At 35.3% G+C, this 25205-nt stretch overlaps 1 protein-coding gene across 5 annotated transcripts in view; it reads right to left on the minus strand.

Moving 5' to 3' along the window:
* zmat4b (zinc finger, matrin-type 4b) overlaps positions 1-25205 on the minus strand; it is a 71222-nt gene that overhangs the window by 6799 nt on the left and 39218 nt on the right. For 2 of the 5 annotated variants that reach the window (XR_012386214.1, XR_012386215.1), the window contains exons 5-7: positions 17037-17264; positions 6549-6645; positions 555-850 (exon numbers count right to left, since the gene is read on the minus strand). Coding sequence is in view for 2 of the 5 variants with exons in the window: in XM_017358028.4 (XP_017213517.3) it covers positions 835-850; positions 6549-6645; positions 17037-17264 (341 nt within the window). In the remaining 3 variants the exon portion in view is untranslated. Of the gene's footprint in view, positions 851-6548; positions 6646-17036; positions 17265-25205 lie in introns of all 5 variants that reach the window. The other 3 variants (XM_017358028.4, XM_073914629.1, XR_012386213.1) reach the window with 2 other exon arrangements.

The raw sequence follows: 25205 nt of genomic DNA on the forward strand, positions 1-25205 counted from the left end.
CCCAAAAATGAAGATTCTGTCATCATTTACGCATCCTCAGGTTGTTTGGACACAAAGAGGAATATTTGATATTTTTATTCCTGTGTTTAACAAAAAAACATTTTTAACAGAGCTGGAACAACCTGAGGGTGAGTAAATCAAGATAGAATTTTCATTTTTGTGTGACCTAAAATTGCTTTGAAATTTTACAGCACCAAACTGTTAAATTACAGTAATCCGGGATATAATTGTAACTTTACAGTTAAATCAGGTATTTAAACTGCAACCTACTGCTAAATCACAGTAATCGTTTTGCAAATTCACAGTAAAATATAGTTAATTCTACAAGATAATACTGTGAAATCACTGTAACAGACTTTATTATCTACTGTAAAGTTACAATATATGGTTGTAATTTCACAATAATTTAATGTGACAAAACCACAGTAAATTACTGTGAACTACCTCACAATAATTTACTGTGAATTTACATACAGTAATTTACTGTGAAAGTAATGCAATTATTAGCCAGTAATTTACTGTGAATTTAAGGTCAAATTTTTTACAGTGCAAACAATGTTTAATCACACCACATTAAAAGCCGTAATTGTGCCAATTCTACATGCCTTAAATATATACATTGAAATGTTCAGAATGTACAAAGTTTGCCAAAATGCACTGTGTTTATGATCCATAATGCACTGATAGTGTCCATATCATAAAAACAGTGGATCAAGAGAATGTGACCCGATATCACTGTCACGTCTCAGAGAGGCAGAAGATGCCGGGACATTCATAGACCAATCCTCAAAAACTCACAGGACTGGAGATGAAATAAACCAGACCCACCAGACTTCATTTGTTCTTCAAGCTGAGAAGGAAAGCAAAAAGATGTTGTGTCATGACTTTCGCTTGACTCAAAAGTTCACCTTGACTAAAAGGATTTTTAGTCGGATTTACATCGTCTTACATTCATTACTCTAGAATGCTATGTACAATAAAATAGTACTTTGAAGTAACATGGTGCAAACGTCAATCAAATATTGCATTGTAAACTTATAAACACAACAATGCAGTCAAATGCAAAGTCAAATGCGGTGATTACACCAATGTAATATAATTGTTTTTAGTGCGCTATGACATTCTGAATATTATGCAATTTTTAATTTTCATTGTACAATTTTCTCAATCAATACAAAGGGTTGTTTCACACCATATTTACATCAAATATGAACAAGTCCATCAATCTGCTAATATTAAAACTTGAAAAAATAAGAGTTTGTTTATATTTCATCCAAATTTGGATTACAATAACCCATCATTTTTTAAATATATAGTATATGGTTATAACACACAACTCACAGTTTGGCAAACTGGACGCTACGTAAAAAATGCTGGTATCTCTCAACCCAACGTTCATCAAATATTCAATTTAATTCAGCTTTCTCTGTATAGCCCTTTTACAATGTAGATTGTGTCAAAGCAGCTTCACATAAATGGTCATAGTAACTGGATCAGGGTAGTTCAGTTTTTAGTGTTTTTCAGTTCAATTTAGCTCTGTATATACACAAAGCCAACACAATCTCACGGCAATTCGTAACTTTTTAATTTAGTGGCTAATTCGTATGAATTCGTACGATCTAATTCGATTTGCTTATCCCCCAATGACGGTTGGGGTTAGGGGTGGGGTCAGTTGCCACGCCTCCTTTTTAAAATCGTACCATTTCGTACGACTGAACTCGTACGAATTAGCCACTAAACTTTTCTCGTGAGATCAGGCTGACAAAGCCATACGCTTTTTAACCCAACTGTTGGGTTTGTCAATATTTGACCCAGCATAAGGTTAAAGCAGACAAGCTTTTTTTTTCTTTTGCTTAGCCATATACTGTACAGTATGTCATGTTTAGGAAAGCTGTTAATGTGGGATTTTTATAGATAATAATAATTTTTTTAATTGCGCACACTAAAAATGCTGGGATATTTCAACCCAAAAATCACAAAATCTACCACTGGACTCATTTTTAAAATTAAATTCATGGGACCTAATTGGGTGTCCATATTTTACTCAATATGGGTTGAAATAACCCAGCATTTTGTAGAGTGTACATTTCACATGACTGAACAGATTCTTACAAATTATCCACTAAATAGCCAAATGTTATGGCTACATTTTACCTGAGAACAGGTTGTTGAGCTAATTTACTCATTACAAAATATTTCAGTTTTTACATTCTCTGGTAACTTACATTTTGTCAAATTAGCAACTGAACTGCATAAATTCCTCAGTTATACAATTTCATAGAGTCTACTCACACATATTGGGGGTTGTGGTTTGGGACAGAGCTTTATGGTAACCCTTTTTTTTCCAAACAATTCTACAATTTAGATTTTATGAGATTCATGTGATCTGTCAATTTATCACATCACATCATACTGGAGCTTTCCCATGAGATCAGGTTGTGGTTGAGTTAAAGTACCCACCACAAAGGTGCTTTAGAATAAACTCCAGTTGGTATTTTGAATTTTGATGAGTTTGTTACTAATTAGTAAAACTTCATGCCATTTCAGACACATTTACACAATTTGCTGACACTCTACTAATGGCTGTTAAGTATGATATTATCACAATGTTTCTGCCATTATACGATATTATTAAGGTTTTAAATATTGTCAACTTGTAATTATAAGGTTCTATCTGCGTTCTGAATGATTTTGAGATATTGAGCTTCAAAGTTTTTGCATTCCATAGCAAACAGTATGTGTGTAATAAAAAGTCATAAAATGTAAACATCTAATAAAAAACATCTCATAATGTAAATAGGTTGTCATTTAATAAGAATATGTCAATTACTCAATTATGACTAAAGTGTCAACCTTATAATTCTAAGGTGACGATATATAGCATATTCTGTGATATGTTACAATTTATTAACTTTTTCCAACTTCAAATTATGTTCCCTAAGGAAATTATTTGGCAATATATGTCCAATAATTGCAAAATAGTGCCAAATAGGATTGTCAAGCAGAGAAATGAACACTATAATAAAAACACCACCATCCTGTCAACTGTAAATGGAATTCAATTTATTATTCAACCAAATAGTATAATAAAATTCTGTTCATATATTGAAATGTGCATCTGTGTATCGATATAAAGTAGTATTGCCAAGTACAATTTTACAATATAGTACTGCATCGATATTTTCCCCCAATCCACTGTTTAGGGCTAGACCTTAATGCGTGTTGCAGCAACGTCCATGTTTACTCGTATTTTTGTCACTGCAAGTTATGATTTTGTTCTCTTTTATATACTGGTAAAAAAGTGGTGATTTTGTTTGCAAATGGTTCAATCATATTCTTTGCACAAGTTAATCAGCATTAAATGAAATCATAGCCATTATTAATGCAATGTTAACATTGTGTTTTTAAGGGCTTCTCCAAAATCTAAATCACTTTACTGTCAGTGATTTCAATGAAACTGAGTGGCGGGCTGTGTGATGATTGACCCAAACAGAACTCCAGCAGTGATGCTCATTGCTCTCACATTGATTCGTCATTGACTTTACAATTCCGGTGTTCAACACAAAACTGGCAACAAAATGCTCAATTGAGCCGAGTCCCGCAGATTCGGACACTGGCCTCTGGACAGATCTGTGACTGCATGCACTGAGTCAAATAATTAGTTTCAGTGTGTTTTGGGGGTTAATTGAGTGTAGATTTAAAAGAGGAACTACGTGGAACAGCACAAAAAAAGCATGAAATATAGATCCCTGACAACCAAATCCTCACTGTTTAGCAGTGTTTATGGAGGTGAGGAGTTCAGAGGGAGCGTCTAAGCATCCATGACTAAACAGGCTTAGTAAATGTGTGCACATGCTTTCGTTTCATGCCCTGTTTGTGCCTGTAAAGTTTCTGCTCAAAATGCCTCACAGATCATTTATTATATATTATTTTTTTCTTTCGATGCAAATGAGCTGCTGTTCCCCTCATTTCTAAAAGAGGGTGGAGCCTGTACAATTGGTGCCTCTGTTACTCTGGCAACAACAAACAAAAAGCATCTCATCTGCTTGTTAAGTCTTGATGTATTGAACCCGGGACCTCTCGCACCCCAAGCAAAAATCATACCCCTAAATAATTATGAATGTTGGCGTCGCGGTGGTGCAGTGGGTAGCACAATCGCCTCACTGTGAAAGTCGCTGGTTTGAGCCTTGGCTGGGTCAGTTGGCATTTCTGTGTGGAGTTTGCATGTTCTCTCCGTGCTCTCCGAGTTGAACATCTTGCTGTCTATGAAGAGAGAGCTCTCAGGTTTCATCTAAAATATTTTAATGTGCATTCTGATGATGGACGAAGGTCTTAGGCATTGAAACAACATGAGGGCAAGTAATTAATCACAGAATTTCCATTTTTAGGTGAACTAATCCTTTAATTTCATCAAAAGACTTTAAATAGGAATGCTTTCAGTGAATAAATATTAGATATTATTATAATGATTTGTTTCCGTTGACAATTCTTTAATGTAACAATGTAAATGTAATAAAATATCATACAACTCTAGCTAGTAACAATTCATTAGTATGTAAATTACTCGTAGGGTTAAACCTAAGAGTTAAGTAAAAATCTGGATAATCTGTTTAAGTAGTATTTTTCCACTGTACAGCTTTTCACTCATGATTCCCTCAGATTAAAGCATCCGCTCTGCTATTGTCCAAGCCTCTCAGGGTCTCGCACGTTTGACGGTTATCCTTGTGTGCATTCATTACATCCTCATCTTCTGCATACTTACGGACACATCAATAGAGAGTAAAATAAAGCCACTGTGTGACAGCTTGAACACGTCTGGCAGTTCCCAGCATGCCTCTCACGTTCCTTCTCCTTCATCTCCAGCTAATTAACATTCAGAGCATCCCAGCACGTCACACACTGACCTTGCCTGGTTCGCTACAGCCTCCGCATGGAAACTGTGGCCCGTACGGTACTGCGAGGACAGCGTCCAGTCAGGCGGAATATTGATTTGGGGCATATATTGATCGCATATACAACACTCCATTAACTTCTCCCGCATGAACACAATACGAGTTAACACCTCGTGCCTTCTGTTATGAGTGCTGCTCTTGCTCAGTGGCATTCACTTGCAGTGAATCTGGTGTACAGATTCTGTCAGTTACATGTCGGTATGATTAATAACAACTGTAAATTGGATGAATTTCTGCAAGGAAGACAAGATTAATTGTAATTTAGTATGCAAGTATTGCGAGTCGTCAGTAATTCCAGTCATGCACAAACCTGTAAAAGCGTATGATAAATAAGCATGATTTCATTTACATTACACTGAGTCATTTAGCAGACGCTTTTGTCCAAAGCAACTTAAAATTGAGGAGGCATTCAGTGATTTACCAAGAAGATGCAAAACACACAATCAGAGCTAGTTATACAAGTAACTTGCTTGTGCTCAGAGAATTTAGTGCTTGTGTAAGTGTTTTTAATATAGAGAGGGAGAGAGAGAGAGAAAGTTCTTCTACTGGTGGTCTTGATTTTTTTCACTGGGGTTAGGGCGCTCAGAAGAGATGGGTTTTTAGTTGTTGTTTGAACGATAGAAGTGAATCTGCTGTCCGAGTGGGAAAAGGACGATTATTCCACCAGTGTGAAACAGGGAATGAAAAGTTTTGTAAAGTGACAGATTTTAGTCTGGATTTCATTGGCTGTCCATGAACAATTACCATGCTTTGAAAGTAAGGTTTGTGTTGTCGAAATATAAAGACAGTGAAAATTAGAAACAACCTTTACATAAGGGAAGTAAGAAATGCAGAATTATTTTAATGGTTGTAATTATGTTAAAAGTAATTGTGGTTTTATAATTAATGCTGTGGCAATATTTCCCCGTTTGATGAAATTGGTCCATCTATCCATCCATCAATCCATCCATATATCTATTTTTCAGACGGTATATCTATTTGTCTACTTACCTACCTACAGTATATATATTTCAGTTCATCCATCTGAACTGATTATATCCGTCTGACTGTCTGTCTGTCTGTCCGTCCGTCGATCCATCTGTCTGTCCATCCATCCATCCACCTATCTGTCTGTCCATCTGACCATCTATCCATTCGTCCGTCTGTCCATCCATCCATCCATCCATCCATCCATCCATCCATCCATCCATCCATCCATCTTTATATTTGTCTACCTACCTACCTACCTACCTGTCTGTCTGTCTGTTATGGCATTGTTTTAAAGTCAGAAATCCCAGTATTATGACAACAATACAACATACTGAGTCATCTGACTATTCAGAGCAGTGTAAACTCTAGGAAATGTCAGATTTAGAGATACCAGATCCTTAAATAAAATGTTTCAGACGCTATGAAAAACATCTGACACTGCATTGCACATGAGACATTTAAAATGTTTATTGACCTTGGTTAGAGGCAAACTTAATTAAATACCTTCAATATAGCATAACAGGCACACTGCACTTTTCTGTCCTTCCACATTTTAATTATGTGATTTAATACATTTTTCCTTCAACTCTTATATTTTTTTAATCATATGCAGTGTCTAATACTTACTTGTTCTGGTGTTTGGAGCCCTGCAGATGTGCGTGGTATTGGGCCACGGAGTTAAGCGTAACACTGCAGACCTCACATGTGTGACTCCGCTTCAGGCCTGCAAAAATACAGAAGCAAGCACATATCTATTAAGCTAGAATTAACTATGCTGTTTCATAGAAACCTCCAGAAAATACCCTCAAATCTTTTCTTCAGGGTGAATATAAAGGCCTATTTAACACCTACAGACAGCAAGAATCATGAACGTTTGACTAACTCCTCACCGTATTTGAATTGCATGAGGTAAATTAGCATACACTGAGTACAACACCGTGCTATTTTTATTCAGGTAGAATTAGGGTTAGGATGGAGGCATAGAACCATAAAGCTTCATCTATCTTACTTTAAAAACAATACATTTATTATATACAGCTGAAGTCAAAATTCTTTTTCAAATATTTCCCAAATTATGTTTAACAGAATGAGGAATATTTCACAGTATTTCCTATAATATTTTTTCTTCTTCAGATACTTTTTTGTTTTATTTCAGTGAGAATAAAAGCAGTTTTTAATAAAACAAAATAATAATAATAATGTTAAAGCTAATATCGCTAGCACCCTTAAACATAGTTTTTTTTTTTTGGTTGTCTACAGAACAAACCATTATTATACAATACCTTGCCTAATTACCTTAACTTGCCTAGTTAAGCCTTTAAATAGCACTTTTATTTTAACACAGTGGTCCCTCGTTAGGGGAGAGCGGGGCACAAAGTAACTCTTTTTGGTTTTGGCCAAATAATGAACAAAGTAATTAGGTTAGACAGACCTAAATTTTTTTACCAACGACACACAAGCCTCTCCTACAAATGAGCACAGCAAGTATGATCGCGGGACCTATGGTTTCTGTGCAGCGTTGACAAAAAGTGCCAGGAGTAAAAATGTTACTATTTACCACATCTGCGGGTCAAGTTTAACAGACAAAGGGATTAGTTGTAACATGGTAATAAAGTCAGATTTCCAACAATTATTTTAAATTCAGTTTATTTTAAAATGTATATTTCCTAAACTAATTTTTTGTTTTACATAGCACAGCATGTTTATTTATTTATCTGTTGGATAAACACATTTAGATTTATTTGCATTATTATCCAATATTATACAGTGCATTTATTTGCATTATCAGCAATATTTTTTCTACTAAAAGGATATAAATACATTTTTTATTTAAAAGGTTCTAAAATTATTTTGTTAGTTTAGTTGGTGTGCAACAGTGTGTGGCTTAATTGTAACACCCTGCTACAACTAACCCTGTTGTGTCGTGTTTACCCCAAAACTGGCTTGCAGTCACTGTGCGTTTTTTTGCATCTTTCAAAATGGTTCCATCTTTTGGCTAGAAGACGGTGATCACAACAATATAATATTTTTCTCACATACTTTTATGAATAAAAAAAGTATATATATATATATATATATATATATATATATATATATATATATATATATATATATATATATATATATATATATATATATATATATATATTTATATATGTGTGTGTGTAATAAAAAAAAAACTTTTATGCAGGAAAAATGGTATGGTTTCTGAGCAAATACCTTAAAACTCTGTGTTACATTTTACCCCGTGTTACTTTATGCCCCGCACTCCTCTATTTGCAGGCAGTTCTAAAAATAGGCACAATCCACAAAGTAGTGAGCTTTATTTTTTACAATTATTATACAAGTTTTAAGGCTGTAAAATCCCTCCCAACACACTTTATACACTTTTCTCAGACAGGCATTAACATTTTCACACATTTCTCTCTCAGGGCTCTATTTTAACTATATAGGCACAAAGTCTGAAGCGTATGGTGCAAAAGCAAGCGCATGTCAGAATCTACTTTTGCTATTTTCAGGACAGAAAAATATGCCCTACGCTGCAGCGCGTGGTCTGACAGGGTTGAGCTTTTTCTCTTAATGAGTTATAGGTGTGTTTTGAGAATAAACCAATCAGAGTCTCACCTCCCATTCCCTTTAAGAGTCAGTTGTGTCGCGCCATAGCACATTTGCTATTTACATGGTGGACTTTGTAAGTGGAAAATCTGAACGCTTCACTATAGAGAGAAAACAGTTACACAGAGCATCTGCAGAGCGAGAATGAGAGAACCAGCCTCCTCCAATCGTTTTTTTCTTTCACTTTCTCTCTTTCGTGGATAAGGAAACGTGTTGTACGCAGACATCGATTAGCCTACATAATTAATTTCATTTGTTATGCACAAAGATTTGTTTCAAAACTAATCCTAGATGCAGTTCTAATTTCCAACAAATAAATAAATGATCAATAATAACGAAGTGTGGTCAAACAACTGAGTTATATCCAAATACACATGCTATGCCCCGTATGGTCCAAAACCTGACAGGTGGACAAATCTAAGCTTATTTTTAATAAAACAAATATAAATATGGATATAATAAATAACACTAATAATAATAATAATAATAATAATAATAATAATAACATTATACTAAAGCAAATTGTCATGAATAAACTAAAAAACATTCAGAAGATTTAGAACATTTAAAACATCATTTAGAAGAAGAGATGAAGGCAGTGGTTTTTATATTCATGTAGAAAGTAATATTTTAAAAAATATTTTAATCCGTTAATTCTTTTTCACTTGTAAAGATATTTGTGTATTATTGTACATCCTGTGAGTTTTAAGCAATGTGTAAGCGATGCGCACATCTAATGTGCACTGCGCTGAACTTTAGATCTGCTTCCAGCTGGTCTAATGCACCGTTTATTTTAGTTCCTCAAAATAGCAATGCACCAGCAATGCGCTTTAACACATCTCTTTTCTAGACCGAAACACCCATGAGTCCACAAAGTGGTGCAAATAGATATGCTATTTAAACAACGTGGTGGAAAATGTGAAAAATAGGTTTTGCATTAGTCTAAAAATAGCAACACGTCATGGAAACACATCTCGCACCTTATTGTGCTGGGTGTATAATAGGGCCCTTAAAGTTGAAACCTTCAAAGAAAAATAAGTCCAGTATTATAGAATCAAAGATCCAAACCATTGAACCTCATTTATTTATTCTGTAATGATGCCCTACAGCCATTTGACTTGACTAGATCAGATATTGCTGTGAACAGAAAATAACCAAAATTATTTATATCATTTATTAAATTTAGCAATTATTTTTATTTTATTACTGTTCATACCCACCCCAACCCTAAACCCAACAATCACAGTAATGTAAAAAAGTTCTTTTACAGAGTTCTATTTATATTATATATTAAATTACCCAATAAATTGTATTTTAAACGTCTACCTCTACCTCAACCCTAAATCCAACCGTCACAGTACTGTAAAATATTATTTATTTTTATACAGTGTCATAAAAAATGCTGCTATATTGATGTGCATATTGCACTTCTGGCTGGCTGTGTATCCTATCTAGATTTTACCATGTAACTTGGTTGTTACTAGATCAGATAGGATTGTGACCGCAATTTATTATAGAATTATTTATTAAATTTCCCATTGATTGTGTTTTATTAATGTCTACCCCTACCCCAACCCTAAACCGAGCCGCAAACAGTAGTTGTACATAATATTATGTTATCTTAAATTGACCCTTCTCTAAGCCACACCCAAAAACCGCCACACACCAATTGTGGCTTAGCAACCGTAGCTACGCCCAGAAGGCCTGTCAAGCTTTCAAGTGAGGGAAACAAGCCAATGTGTTGTGCATATGGATTGTGCAAATCTGATACCCGGTATCCTAAAAGTTTGGATGGGGTGGTGGGATTTTTTCCCTTTTCAAAACCTAAAAGTCAAGAGGAGAAATGCCTGTGTTCATAGAGCTCTGGGAGGGGCGCTAAAGGAGTGGAGTTAAGTTGGTTTTGTTTTCAATATTCCTAACACAGTCATAGACGGCAATAACTCACACACCTTTTGCCCTAAACCGATCTAAACTGTGTTTCCTACAAAAATACAAAGCATGTTATGTTTCATAGCACAATTTGTTGTTATTAGAGTATTTTTAAATGTCACCTCTCCTGCTGTGTGTGAACTAAGCTGTTGAATGGTCAACGTCTGAGGCAGCTAGGCTAACCTAGCTTCAATTTTGATTCAATTATTTTCTAATCGGTTGCCTTTTAAGTCATGAATATACCCCTGTAATGCATACTGCAGCCCTTTTTTTGTCTGGCTTTCTCTGATATCTCACCTGTGGCGAAAATGTCTAATTATATCCCTGGCAATGTCTCACACCAGAGCATTCATTTTGTAATAGATGGGCCAGGCACAAAGCTCGACAGGTGTAGCAACAGTAACTGGGTGGGTGGGGCTTAGCGAAGGGTCAACTACCCAATAAATTGTATTTTTTTACGTCTACCCCTAGCCCAACCTTCAAACCCTACTGTCACAGTACTGCAAAAAATTTAATTATTGTTATACAGTGTTACAAAAATGATGCTATATTGATGTGCATTTCCGCAGCTGAATCCTATCTAGACTTTGCTAGTTAGGATGCAGAACACAATGCGCTAATCAGGACACAGAACACAATGCGTTATAGAAAAAAGCATGTAAATTTCCATGAAGAAAAAAAATCTGCGAAACTACGAAGTCGCGAAAAGTGAATCTTATTATAGCCAGGGACCACTGTACTAGTCAATTATGTACTGTCATCATGGTAAAGTAAAAGAAATCAATTATTAGAAATGGCGGTTCATTCCGCTGTGGCGACCTCTGATTAATAAAGGAACTAAGCCAAAAAGAAAATAATTGAATGAATGAATTTATTAAAATAGAATTATTAAAACTATTACGCTTTGAAATAGAAATTAGAAATGTTTTGAAAAAATCTTCTCTCTGCTAAACAGAAATTGTGGAAAAAAATATACAGGGGGCTAATAATTCAGGAGGGCCAATAATTCTGACTTCAACACTATATATTTTGACCTGCACTTGTTTTTTTGTGGCATGCGCTCATTTACTGTATAGTACAAAAATATAGGCAGTCATGCTCCGTTTAATGCAGATTATATATGAAACCAACTATATACCGTCCTTCCCTCCTTCACACATGAACATAAGCTTATGTCAGCACATGACTTATCTATTGAAAGAGCACATCTGTACGTGCAAGCATCTAGCGTGTGATGTGATTTGCTAATTGACCCTTATATTTGCCACAAGACCCTTGCATATGCCACAAAGCAAACACCTCCTCTCTCCAAACACAGAGAATCCTCTGTTATCCCAGTATCAGATAATGAGTCCAGGAGCCTCATCAATAACATTTACCACAGATCTATATCCAATCAAAGCTGTAGATTACACCGGCTTCATCTCTGCAGCCACACTTCCTCAGCTTTTCTTTAATATTGTGCACTTTACAATGATTAAAAAACACACACAGAAGCTGATAAGTCGTAACCACCCACAGTTTTGTCTTCCTACACCAAATCTGCTCTCCGCTTTCTCTAACTAGGACAGACCAGTAAATTATAAGCCTGTGGGAAGCTTGGGAAATCGGCTGCTGGCTTCTTGTGAGGTGGGAAGTCCGATTAAAGCACTAAAATGGGATTCAATTATTGCTGAACATCGATTTGACCCCCTGCTGTTGATGCCACTTACTTTTTTAAAATTCAACAATAGAACAGAACGGGAACGCTAGTAGGCAATAATAGCATCTCTAATAGTATTATAGTTTATGAAGAAATTAAGATGGTTTTAATAAAATCCAAGAGATTTCTGTCCCTCCACTGGAATTGACCCAAAAATTCTGACGCATCAAAAAGTTTGTAAAGAGACTAAAAATAAATTCATATGAATGCAGTTTAATCCAAGAGATACCTGCGATTTCATCCTCCCATTTTTATGCACATTTTGGATATGCGCATGAATATGTTTAAGATGCGCATAAATTTAAAAAATATGCAGAAAAAAACATGCACATAACTGAGGAGGATAAACTTTTTGATATTACAAAAATATCTGTTTTTGTAATCTGTATGAAATAATGTGAGGTACAGTATGCCTTGTCTGACCTTATTATTTTAAATAAATTTCCGCCTCTGCTTCATGTCCCCTCATGATTCACTGAAAAGATCCAACTTAAAAATATTTGATAATAATAGAATCGTTCAAGATATATTTGAATAATTTTTCATCGACAATAAAGTTATTTTAGGATGCTAGAAGCATTGTTGGGTATGTTCCTTTAAGTGAAGTTTATGTATAAACAAATTTCGAGAGGATCATGTGCTTATGATTGCTAGCGGCTGGATCCGCATTATCCAATTCACTACGCTCCAATCAGATGACTCCTAAACTACTATAAATACCCTGGGTTTCATTCCACTGCTATCTTCGTTTTGAAGAGTCCCCTCTTCCACCCCTACTCCTCCTTCTTAGATGGGTGACACGGTGGCCCAGTGCGTAGCACTGTTGCCTCACAGCAAGAATGTCTCTGGTTCCAGGCTTTACCAAACCAGCAGACATTTCTGTGTGGAGTTTGCACTTCTCCCTGTGCTCACATGGGTTTCCCCTGGGTTCCCCGGTTTCCTCCCACTGCCTAAAAACATGCAATTAAGTTAATTGAATAATCTAAATTGGCACCATAGATATGCTTCTGGTACGTAGTTATCTTCAAGAGCAATCACTTACTGTTCATTGGTTACTACAGCAGGGGAGTTCTCGAGATCTACCTGAGCTCAAACTCCCCACTCGCCTTGCAACGGGAGGGAGCCCTGGGCTCGAGGATCTCATGAGCTCTGGGCTCTCTCCCGGGACAACATGCCAAACAAGCTTTTATAATTAATCATCAGCTAAGTGTGAACTCTTGAAAAGAGTAATTAGTTATAGTTACTGGTTACGTCTCACAAAAAGTAACTGAGTTACATAATTAGAAAAGTAACTAATTACCAGGTAAAGTAACTATTGTGTTACTTTAAAAAAAATCTAATTTGTCAAATCACTTTAAAATGAATATAAAACACTGTAAACTAATCTAGACTATTTTAATGTTGTTGTGGGACAATGCAAGAATTCTGTCTGAGAAATAAGTATTTGCAGTGGAGAACAATAATGTTTTATTTGCTGTCATTTATTCTTGGCTTCGTCTCCTCCTTTAGTAGCAGAGTTTACTTTATCACCTGCGTAGCCACTTATTTTGTGGCGGGATTTAACGACATGAGGTGCTTCATTAGATTAGAATTACTCATCACTGACGCAGAGAGGCTCTTCCTGGGCATACTTTGTACAATACATAAACATTCTTGCCTTTCACCTCAACGAGGGAAAGTAGTGCTTATATTTCCAGTTTGAAAACACTACCTTTGAACTTGTTGGATTTGCCATCATGCCATGGCGCCATTATTCCCATCACTGGCTAGAAGACATGGAATTTAGTGCTCAAAGATATAAGGCCTAACTTTTAAGATGCTTTCACAGCATTATTTCAATTAAATTCAGGACAATAATGTGTAACTGTGACTAATAGGCCACAGACAGTAAAATACTCATTTTAACTGATTCTGTTAACTAAAGAAATTGACTGACTAAAAGGTTCATCTTTTATACTTTGTTGGTTCATTACACAGAACTATTGCATGAAGATTTGGAATATAGCACACAAAAAGCCGCACTGCATGTGCTATATTTTACTCCATCCAGTTTTAACCTTAAAAACAGATCAGTGTTGGCAAAAACAGTTGATTGCAAGCAGAAATATCCTATTATTATATATTTATTATTACTATTATTATAGTCGAAATTCATAGTCCCCACATTATAACAAGCAAACCACAAAAATAGCTTCTATTTAATCCAGAGAGTGCCATACTGGGAAGCCTTCATGAAAACTGCAGCAGTGAGTCATATTTGTGAGTCAGAAGTGTGACGTGAGGGACAGGACACTTTCAATCTGAGTCTAAATCCAACATTTGGCCAAACGGCAGCTGCTAAACACCTCCCACGAAGTGGATTTCGTCCCTGCATGCGTCAAAACTCAGCAGCGAGGTGGATTTTTTTGTTGTTGTCTCCGCCATTGTTGGTTTGTTTGGTGAGCAAAGATCTCTAAGAGGCTCTTATCGCGCCATTAATTACCTATTGATAAGTGCCTCAAAGGAAAGCTCTTTAGCTAGATGCTGAATATTGCAAATCTTTAATGAAATGCTGGCTTGTGAAAAGACTCTCGGATCATTAAAAAACGCTCTACTGTGGCCAGTAAACAGTTGATGGTCAACATTGAAATTATATTTGTGCTTAAATGGTGGCATTTACAGCAGGTTATTCATGAGCCGTTACAGGAAACTGATGAAAACAAACATTGTTTCACTTGAATGTGTTTTTTAAAGGGATTGTTTGGCCAAAAATTAACATGTTGTCATCATTTACTCAGCCTCGTGTACTTACAAGCTTAGAAAAGTTTCATTTTATTGCAGAACAAAACAGATTGATTTTTTTAATCTGTGGTTTGTCTTGCATTAGCTAACTATCTGAAATGCCAAAAAATAAATAAATCATGGATATGAGTTGTGGCTCAGTTGGTAGATTTTGACAAAAAATTGGTTATTATTTTTGTTACTTGTTTTTACGGTGGCCGGGAGAGCTTAATGTGCTGCAATTTAAGAAAACAATACATTTTTAAAAAAACGTGCTGCTTTTTCTCACAACCCAAACATTTTATGACAATGCACTGCATTTTCTCACAACACAACGAAAATGCTTCAAGGAGACCCTAAAGCATGGCGGACCTGGCTATTTAGGCTATTGTTATTTAGGCTAATAAATACTAAAGACACAGGAATTGGGATGTTAAAATAAACAAACAAACAAACTCACCTTTCAAAGATCACCCACAACTTCACTTGGTTATGGCACAGCGGCGTCCGTCAGGTTTTTGGGTCCCCTTGAAACATTTCCAATGTGTTCGTTCTTTTTGTGTGTTGTGGGAAAATGCAGTGCATTTTTTTATGTTTATGCATTGTGAGCATTTGCAGCACATATCCTGTCAGCCGGATAAAGATCTTTTCTTAATCTTGTTGATGTTGGTGTTGTTTGTAATTGCATGTGTTTTCTAAATCGTAGCCCGTTAAGCTCTCTCGACCACTGTTACAGAATAAAAAGTCTCTCGACCTGTTAGCTCTTAGTTCACTCTTCGATCGGTTTTAACAAAACTGGTCCAATGGTAATTGACCATAATTGTGTTTTAAAGAGAGCTCAGGGTATCCTACGCACCCCGGATCACCCATTGTACTCTGTTTCAGCTGCTGCCATCAGGACATCAATTTAGAGTTCCTATTTGCAGGACAGATAGAATTAGAAATTCTTTTATAATGGTGGCCATTAGGTCATTAAATAAATCCTGCAGGGAGGGAGATGCACCTAAAAATGAAGTATTGTATGTTTTGTGCTCTTTTTTTTTATGTGTACGTGGAACTTCGCCTGTGTTACGGCACCTTGCTGCAATTTTAATTTCCCTAAACAAGATAATAAAATTGAGAATTCAAGTAGTTACAAAGTTGCCTGTTGGACATTTCACACTGGATGAAAGATCATCATCTTCAGCTGAACCTCGCAAAAACGGAAATGCTTGTAGTTTCTGCCAACCCGACTCTACACCATAACTTTTCAATCCAGATGGATGGGGCAATAATTACTGCATCCAAAATGGTGAAAAGCCTTGGAGTAACGATTGATGATCAACTAAACTTCTCTGACCACATTTCTAGAACTGCTCGATCGTGCAGATTCGCACTCTATAACATCAGAAAGATCCGACCCTTCTTATCTGAACATGCAGCTCAACTCCTTGTTCAAGCTCTTGTTCTCTCCAAACTGGATTACTGCAACTCTCTACTAGCTGGGCTTCCAGCTAACTCTATCAAGCCTCTTCAACTGCTCCAGAACGCAGCAGCACGAGTGGTCTTCAATGAACCTAAACAAGCACATGTCACTCCGCTACTAGTCCGTTTGCACTGGCTGCCAGTTGCTGCTCGCATCAAATTCAAAGCTCTGATGTTTGCCTACAAAGCGACATCAGGCCTTGCTCCTTCTTATCTGCTCTCACTTCTGCAGATCTATGTGCCCTCCAGAAACTTGCGTTCTGTGAATAAACGTTGCCTCGTGGTTCCATCCCAAAGAGGGAAGAAATCACTTTCGCTAACGCTCACGCTCAATCTGCCCAGTTGGTGGAATGAACTCCCTAACTGCATCAGAACAGCAGAGTCACTCGCTATTTTCAAGAAACGACTAAAAACTCAACTATTTAGTCTCCACTTCACTTCCTAATCTGCAATTGCCTTTCTGGATATCACACTAACTAAATTCAATTAGTTTGATCAGACGTGTTTAATTATGATTGGAACTGTGCAGAGCTGTGGCCCTCCAGAAACTGAGTGTGACACGTGTGCTGTATGTGATTGTAACATCATGAGCCAAATGATAAAGAAATGCTTTTTCTGTTTTGCACGTTCCTCTCAGATCATACCGTTCATCTCTTCTCCGTCCTCCAGAGTTTTACCCAGCTGTGCGAGGAGGTTTGCTTGAGCTCCATTTTTTTTGTGCTTCTTGCCATTGTAGTGCTGCCTGGCCATGCCAGGGTTGTTGAACCAGGCTTTACACATCTGGCAGTAGCGCTGAGAGAGTTTGCCATTTGTAGAAGGACTTCCATCCTTCCAATCTTCATCCATCATGTGATCTGATTCGACTGTCACTTCTGCAACAGGGCATAAACAGACTTAAAGTACACATGAAATCAAAACTAACCACATTGATTTTGTTTGCTCACACTGCTAGTTTTGTGTTGAATAATTAATCTGTGCATATCATTAAGATAAAGAAGGTATTGGTTGTGGATAACATATTTAGCCACGCCCCTTGACAGCGCTATGACAGCGATAAGAAATGTTGAGGAGGAGGCGTCTGTCAGCTTGTAGTAACTGTCCCAAAACCCATTTCCCTATCTTTCTGAAAGAAATGCCTACTTTACTATCTACTTACTACTAACAAGCCACACCCACTGTTTGCTCATTTAATACTCTGTTTCTATAGGAACTGTTACAATACAAGAAAAAAGCAGTCACCGCTTCTGATACATGAAGACTTTAATGTGCATTCATTGCTAAACAGATCATGATTTTAACATTCTTTCTCAAAAAACAAACAAAAACAAATTTAAATATATTTTTTATTTTAATTGTTTATTTTGACAGATTAAGCTAAAACAGAATATAGAGTCTTAGTAATAGAAAAAAAGATGAATGATTAAATTGAATTCAATTCTGTGACATATAATACAACCACAAACATCAAAAGCTTTAAGTCACATAAAGTGTCGAAAGAAACCCTAAAGTCACATGTACAGTAGAAGTCAGAACTATAAAACTTCCTGAATTTTAGCCCCCCTGTTTATTTTTTCCCCTAATTTCTGTTTAACGGAGAAAAGATTTTTTTCAACACATTTCTAAACATAATAGTTTTAATAACTCATCTCTAATAACTTATAATTATATAATTATTATAATTTATTTTATGTTTGCCATGATGACAGTAAATATTATTTTTCTAGATATCATTGAAGACACTTCTATACAGCTTAAAGTGACATTTAAAGGCTTAACTAGGTTAATTAGGTTAACTAGACAGGTTAGGGTAATTCGGCAAGTTATTGTATAATGATGGTTTGTTCTGTAGACTATTGAAAAATAGAAAAGCTAGTTTTGACTTTAGAATGTTTATTAAAACTGCTTTAATTCTAGCCAAAATAAAGCAAATAAGACTTTCTTCATAAGAAAAAAATATTATCAGACATACTATGAAAATGTCCTTGCTCTGTTAAACATCATCTGGGAAATATTTAAAAATGATCATTCTAATAATTCTGACTTCAACTGCAGTTTTTTAACATAATTTCTTAATTTTTTATCTTTTGTATTTGTGATTCAAAATGATTTTGATTTATGTTAATTTGTGAAGATTATCATTACACATCTATTATTTTCTGCAGAAGCTAATGTAAAAAATCCTGTTTAGGTTTTGTTCAGAGAACAAATTATGCAGTACAAATAAATTATAAACCTAAATGCAAACAAATTATTAATAAATTAATTAGTAACTTTAGTAACAACTAAAAGCTTTAAACACTAAAAATGCAGCATTCAGTGATTTTTGAGGGAACAAACAATTACAAAAGAATAAATTGAAAGAAATAAGAAAAGTCACGCTCATGGCGACCCAAGTTCGATGTCGATCCTTCCCCTCTCTTTGCTTTCCTGTCCATAGTCTCTGTCCTATTCCTTAAAGGCGAAAATCCCAAAAAATATATTTATAAAAAATAAAAAACTAAGAAAAAGTACATATTTGGGCATTAAATCAAGTCTAACCAACAAATTTAACCAGCAGCCGGAGTTTAAATGTCATGTCCATTTCTCACTTTATGTACCAACATCTAGTCCACGACAGCAGGCAGCATTAATAACACATATTATAAACTCAGAGACATGTGTGCATGATTCAGCTGGCATATTTTGCTTGCGGTCTGCATCTTGCCTGTCAAGGTACGGAGCACGCAGGCTCGTGTCAGATTGAAGTATTTCATGGGTAAAGGGCGCAAATTAGGAACACAGGATGTCCCCTATGGCTGCAGCTTAATAAGACACTTTCTGAAGCTCATGACACTAATATGATGAATATGTTTCATCAACAGACAGGAGGTCGTTTGTCTTCTGCTTGCTGGGTTTAAGCTTGTGTTTTCTCAAAGTGAATTTTTATTACAAAGCCGAAGAGAATGGATTTATACTCAATCGTAGTTATGTGACAGCTATTCCACGCTATGACATGTATAAATAGTAATGCTGGACATGGTATGGCAAGCATTTTTAACATATAATGTATAAACTGTACTAGTATTTATTTTCATGCCAGAAATGACTTTATTTTAGATTCTTATTTTGTTCTCACGTTTTTACATTAGAATAACAGAAGTAGACTTCTTAAAAAAATGAAATTTGCTGTTTGTTTAGACTACAAAATTTAAGATTAAGATTTAAATTGTGCTGAAACAACACAACTATTGTGATTTTGGGGGCACAACGTAATGTTTTGTTTGTTCAATCTACTTAAATTTGTAAAAACTGATAAGTAAACTTAATTCCTTCATGTTGTTCCAACATTTTTGACGGTGTAGTAAGTTACAATTTTTGCAAAACATAAAATAGGTTTCTGTAAGTATGTTTTGTTGCACCTTAAGTTGACAAATCTACTTGAAGTATGTACTCTATTATTTTTTTAATTTTATCATTATTATTATTAATGTTTTGCAAATCTAAAATGTTACAGTTTCCTCACCCTGTTCCTGGAGGCATACCAACAAACCATATTTTGGATGTCTCCCTTATCTGACCCATTAACTTCAGGCTTCAGAGTCTCTTCTAATGTTCTGATGAGTTGATTCAGGTGTGTTTGTTTAGGGACAGGGTGAAAATGTTTACTGTTGGTGTGCCTTCAGGAACAGAGTTGGGAAACACTTTGTACATTTATACATTTTAGAAACACGTCTATTTTGTACACATCCAAGAAGTCTCTTCATAAAGATCACCCAGTGCATTAAACTGTTGCCCGTTTCTATGTGCACTTTATCCGTCTGTTATTCATGTATCATTCCATTTCTCAGTTTAAGTTGTTTACAAGGCTTGGATGAAGCGCACAGGTAAGAAGGTTTTGTGACATGCATTTTGCAACACTTAGGACTACTCTTCTGTATATTACATTAGGCTTTAGAGACGAGCGCCACCCCTTGTACTTTTTTGATAGATGGATAGATAGTAGATAGTTAGGACTCTGAAGACTATTTGCGTGTTAATTATTTTGTTTTCACTTAGTTAGTTAATTAGATGCTTCTGGGAAGCTAGATTTAGCTAAGGTTTTGTTTTTTTTATTTCTTTAGTGCTGCCTGTGTTCCTTCTGCCAGCTCACCTGTTTTCTCCCCGTCTTTGTATTTGTCTCAGTGTTATATATATTAGTATAGTATAGTATATTTACGTTTTCTTTATTTTGATTAATTCATAGTTTTTTCACCTTTGGGTATTGTAAATAAAGTCAAATATTTTTGGTATCTACTTTGGTTGTCTTTTGCTCTTATTCACTATTTGTGTAAATTAATTTTAATTACATATAAATGTCAAACCCCACCTTTCCCTAGACTAACATCATGGGTTTGTAACAGACTGACCTAAACCCTTCCCTAAACCTAACCAAGTCAAAAGCAACCAAAAGAGCTAATTTAGTTTGACTTTACATTGCTTTTATTAAATTTTTAGTGGAAGCGTGTTTTGCCAATCTCAAACCCAAGAGCTCTGCATCACAAGTACAACAACGTGAGAAAAGTGAGCTATGCAAAATTTCTACAATTATAAAATAAAGCACAGAGATGCATAAACAGAAATGCAAATGCATATATGCTCAAACACCTACAATGCTCAGCATAACTGAGTACACCCCATTTTGAAAATGAATATTTGTATCCATTTCTCAGTGAATATAGGCAATGTATTTTCATGCATTTAAACAAAACAGATTTATTAAACAGATATATTTATTAAAATAATATTTTAGTCACCAATCATATTTAGAAATAGCAAGAAAATACAATTAAATTCAAGAAAAATATTGACAAAATGACAACCTACAAAATTTAAAAAGAATTTCACATTTCACCCCCCCCCCCTTTTTTTATTTTAAAGTTGTATTTAATATTTTTCTATAACATATATATTTGTGTGTACTAGTAGTTATTGTAAGTTATTTTTTTAGATTAGCTCCAGATTTGGCTTCAGTACTGACTATTCTAATCTATATACACAAATATAATATGGCTTCCTATTAAAATATGAATTTAAAAGAGAGATTTGTGAGGAGTGTACTCATACATGCTGAGCACTGTACATGAACCATGAGAACTCCACTGTGAAAGAAGAATGTTACAGCCATTCTGTTATCTCTGATGGCATTGTGCCTTTTCTTGCTAGAGTATTGTGAGGGTTCCACATAATTTTGGACATCCAAAATGTAATGTTAATCGACATTTTCAATCCCTTCATTGTTTATTGTTTGACAAGAAGGACAATAATCTAGTTATTTGATAAACATCCATGAGGTAACTTCTGTCTGTTCCCAGAGCTCTACTCATGTGTTTAATCAGATCTGTTTTTAGAAACAAAAGCTAACCATTTCAAATGGTTCCAGTTTCTTTTTGAAAACAAAACATGTGCTGAACAGGAACCGATTCTCAGAACCCAGTCCTATAGGCAGTCGCTATTAAAATAAGTATTAGTGTCTAATAAATAAATATCTAAAATCAATTACTGTCTAATAATAAGTTATCTTTAAGTATTAATAAGCATTTAATTAATACGTCTTATTATTTCAAAAAGGTACTCTAGAAAGAATAAGCACTAGAAGCCAATGGATAAGTACTTATTGTAACAAACAGTAGCTCTGTGGTTAACACTGGCACCTCACAGCAAGAAAGTCACTGATTCGAGTCCCAGCTAGGCCAGTTGACATTTATGTGTGGAGTCTGCATGTTCTTCTCATGTTTATGTGTGTTTCCTTCGGGTGCTCTGGTTTCACCCACAGTCCAGAGACATAACGTATAAGTGAATTAGTTAAACAAAATTAGCCATAGTGTATGTGTGTGAATGTGAGAGTGTATGGGTGTTTCCCAGTGTTGGGTTGTGGCTGGAAGGGCATCCGCTGCGTAAAACATATGCTGGAATAGTTGGCTGTTCTACCCGCTGTGGTGACCCCTGATAAATAAGGGACTATAAGCCGAGAAAGAGAATGAATGAATGAATGTTTAAACGGCTTGCCATACAAATAGAGAGTTGTTTTTGAACAGATGATGTCTAGATAGCTGACACTGGCAGATCTACACAAGTATTTATAGAAGCTATCAAAATAACCAGATATAAAAAGCAGTCTTTCCCACGTTTTTTCCTTCTGTTTCACTGAATTCATTCAATAGTTTGAATTGTAGGGTTGTTTTTATTATAACACAGAGTGTATAATATAATCAGAGTGTAATGTGGAACACTACAATGGCAAAGTCCGAGACCAAAAGTAGAAATGCTTCTTTTTCAAACAGGCTGTACAGTAATTGTGTAAATCTGCAGTGGAGCATTTTGTCCAATTACTTGTTAATGACAATGGCCCTCAAGGGTAATTTAATAAAATGATCCTCACTTGTATTTCTGCGCATCAGACCATTTCATCTATTGTTGATCTTTTACACCCTATTGCTGTTATTGTCAGTGTAAGACCTGGATGACGGTGCCAATTGTAACTAAATAATGCTGAGCTGCTACTCTGCTGAACAAACAACAAAAGGATAGTTTCTTGAACCCTATTAGGGTTACTAATAGTTGTTAATGGTGTTGCTTAGTGATGCTTGTTATTCGAAAAAGCACTTTAAAAAGTCAGCATGTAACACGTCCCGCACCATTTGTGCTGCGGACACAAAGGCATATTAAATCATACAGCTCATCGATGAGAGCTGCTAAACGTCCTAATTGGTTGGTTATACAGCACAAAACAAGCAAAAACTTTTCTTTCTTTGCAGATAAACTTAGATGATGTGTGCAGTATTACATATGATTCGTCCATTTGTCAAGCTAATGTTAGCATGGGTTGATCAATGGTTCAGTTTTTTAATATACAGCAGGAGGAATAAATATATTGAACACATTACTATTTTTCTCAGAAAACCTATTTCTAACGGTGCTGTTGACTTTATTAAATTCATAAACAATGACTAGACTTTATTCATAAACGTTATTAATTAGTTTACAAATGAAGTTATGTGTAATAAAATGAAATGACACAGGGAAAAAGTGTTGAACACATAAAGAAAGGGAGGTGTAGAAGGGCAGTGAAAGGCCAGACTGCAGTAGTTCTTCAGCAACTCTCTGCCCTTCCTCATTGTAAATTAATATCTGCTGCTTCAGTCCAATATCCACATTGTCATGTTGACAAAGATGAGACCAAGGTGGATATTTCAGCGAGACAATGATCCAAAACACAGTCAAGAAAACTCTCAAATGCTTTAAAAAAACAAGCTGTAGAATGGCCCAGCCAATCACCTGACTTAAATCCAATAGAAAATACAACATAAATATCATGATTTGTTAGACGAGACCCACAGAACATCAGGACTTTTACACTCTGTTAAAATGAAAAAACTCAAACCAGAGCAATTCATGTGACTTCATTCTATTGATGCGTCTTTAAGCTGCCATCACCAAAAATCCATATCTCAATCCATATATCAAATATATAAAGTATTAAATACGTTTCAGTACTTTCTCTGTCTATTTATTGTTAATACACATAACGTCACCTTGGAATTATAAGGTTCTATCTGCATTCTAAATGATTTTAAGATTTTGAGCTTTAAAGTTTGCGCATTCCATAGCAAACAGTATGTGTAAGAATATGTGAATAACTAAATTTTGAGAAAAAATGTCAGATAGAACCTTATAATTCTAAGGTGATGATAACTTTATTTATATTTGTATTGTTTTATGTTTAGGTTTTACCAAAATCTGGTTCAATTCCAAGTCAACAGCTCTTTTAGAATACCCCCCACACCCACTTTTTCCCCCACTGTAGAAATTTGCAGATAAATTATGTATTATTTTAGCCAATTGATTCATTTCAAATACTATTAAGATCACTTTCCAAACCTTATATTATACTAAGTATGGTTTTGAAATCGAACAAGTTGTCTATATTTGTTTTCTTTTTGGTTTTGTTATCAGACTCAAAATCCATATCAAAACCAATAAATCAGCTTAAAAACACGAAGAGTAAGATGCCACTGTGTCTGTCCCACTATAATGACATTTACACTAATGCATTTTCATTTTAAGTCACTTACGTTGTTGCGGTTACACCTGGCATCCACACAACTCCAGCATCTTCGACCTGTGAAATCTGACCATTTTGTTAATGCTAAAAATCCTGTGTTCGTTTAGAAATGATCAATTTCAGTGTATTTGGAATGGAATGCAAAGTATTGCGTATGGCATTTCTATATGCAAATGTCAACCTTGCCATGAAAAAAGTTTTCACCAAAAAAAAAAACATTTTTTTATTTTACAGTACTGTAAAAATGTTAAAAAATGTCTCTTTCAATGTTTTCAAGCAATTATATTTGATTTATTAAAGTTGCACAAGTGGCAATTTTACATCTGTCACATCCATAGCAAAGAGAAGTCACATCAATAATGAAATCAATGGTTAAATAAAATCAAATCAATGGTTTTTATTTTATAGTGAATCAACTCTCTGCTTTTGATAAGCATTATTTCTTTGGGGTTGTGCAGTTTAATTACCAGAATTTCTACAAAGTATGTTGTAAACTCACAGACTTTTTTGGTCACATCCATAACACATGTTTATGTATATTTTTCATAACTCTGTGGTTAGTTGTTGTGGAAAATATAGTTTTAACTGTAAATGTCACATCCATAATGCTGGAATTACTTCTATCATTCCCTGATTCGTCAAGCCCTGATCATATCACCGTTATGCAGCCATTAGACTGCAAGTGTTGATGCCAGTAAAATGTGCATTTCCAATGTGTGTGCATAGTCACATA

Source organism: Danio rerio, chromosome 10, assembly GCF_049306965.1.
Source record: "Danio rerio strain Tuebingen ecotype United States chromosome 10, GRCz12tu, whole genome shotgun sequence".
NCBI lineage: Eukaryota > Metazoa > Chordata > Actinopteri > Cypriniformes > Danionidae > Danio > Danio rerio.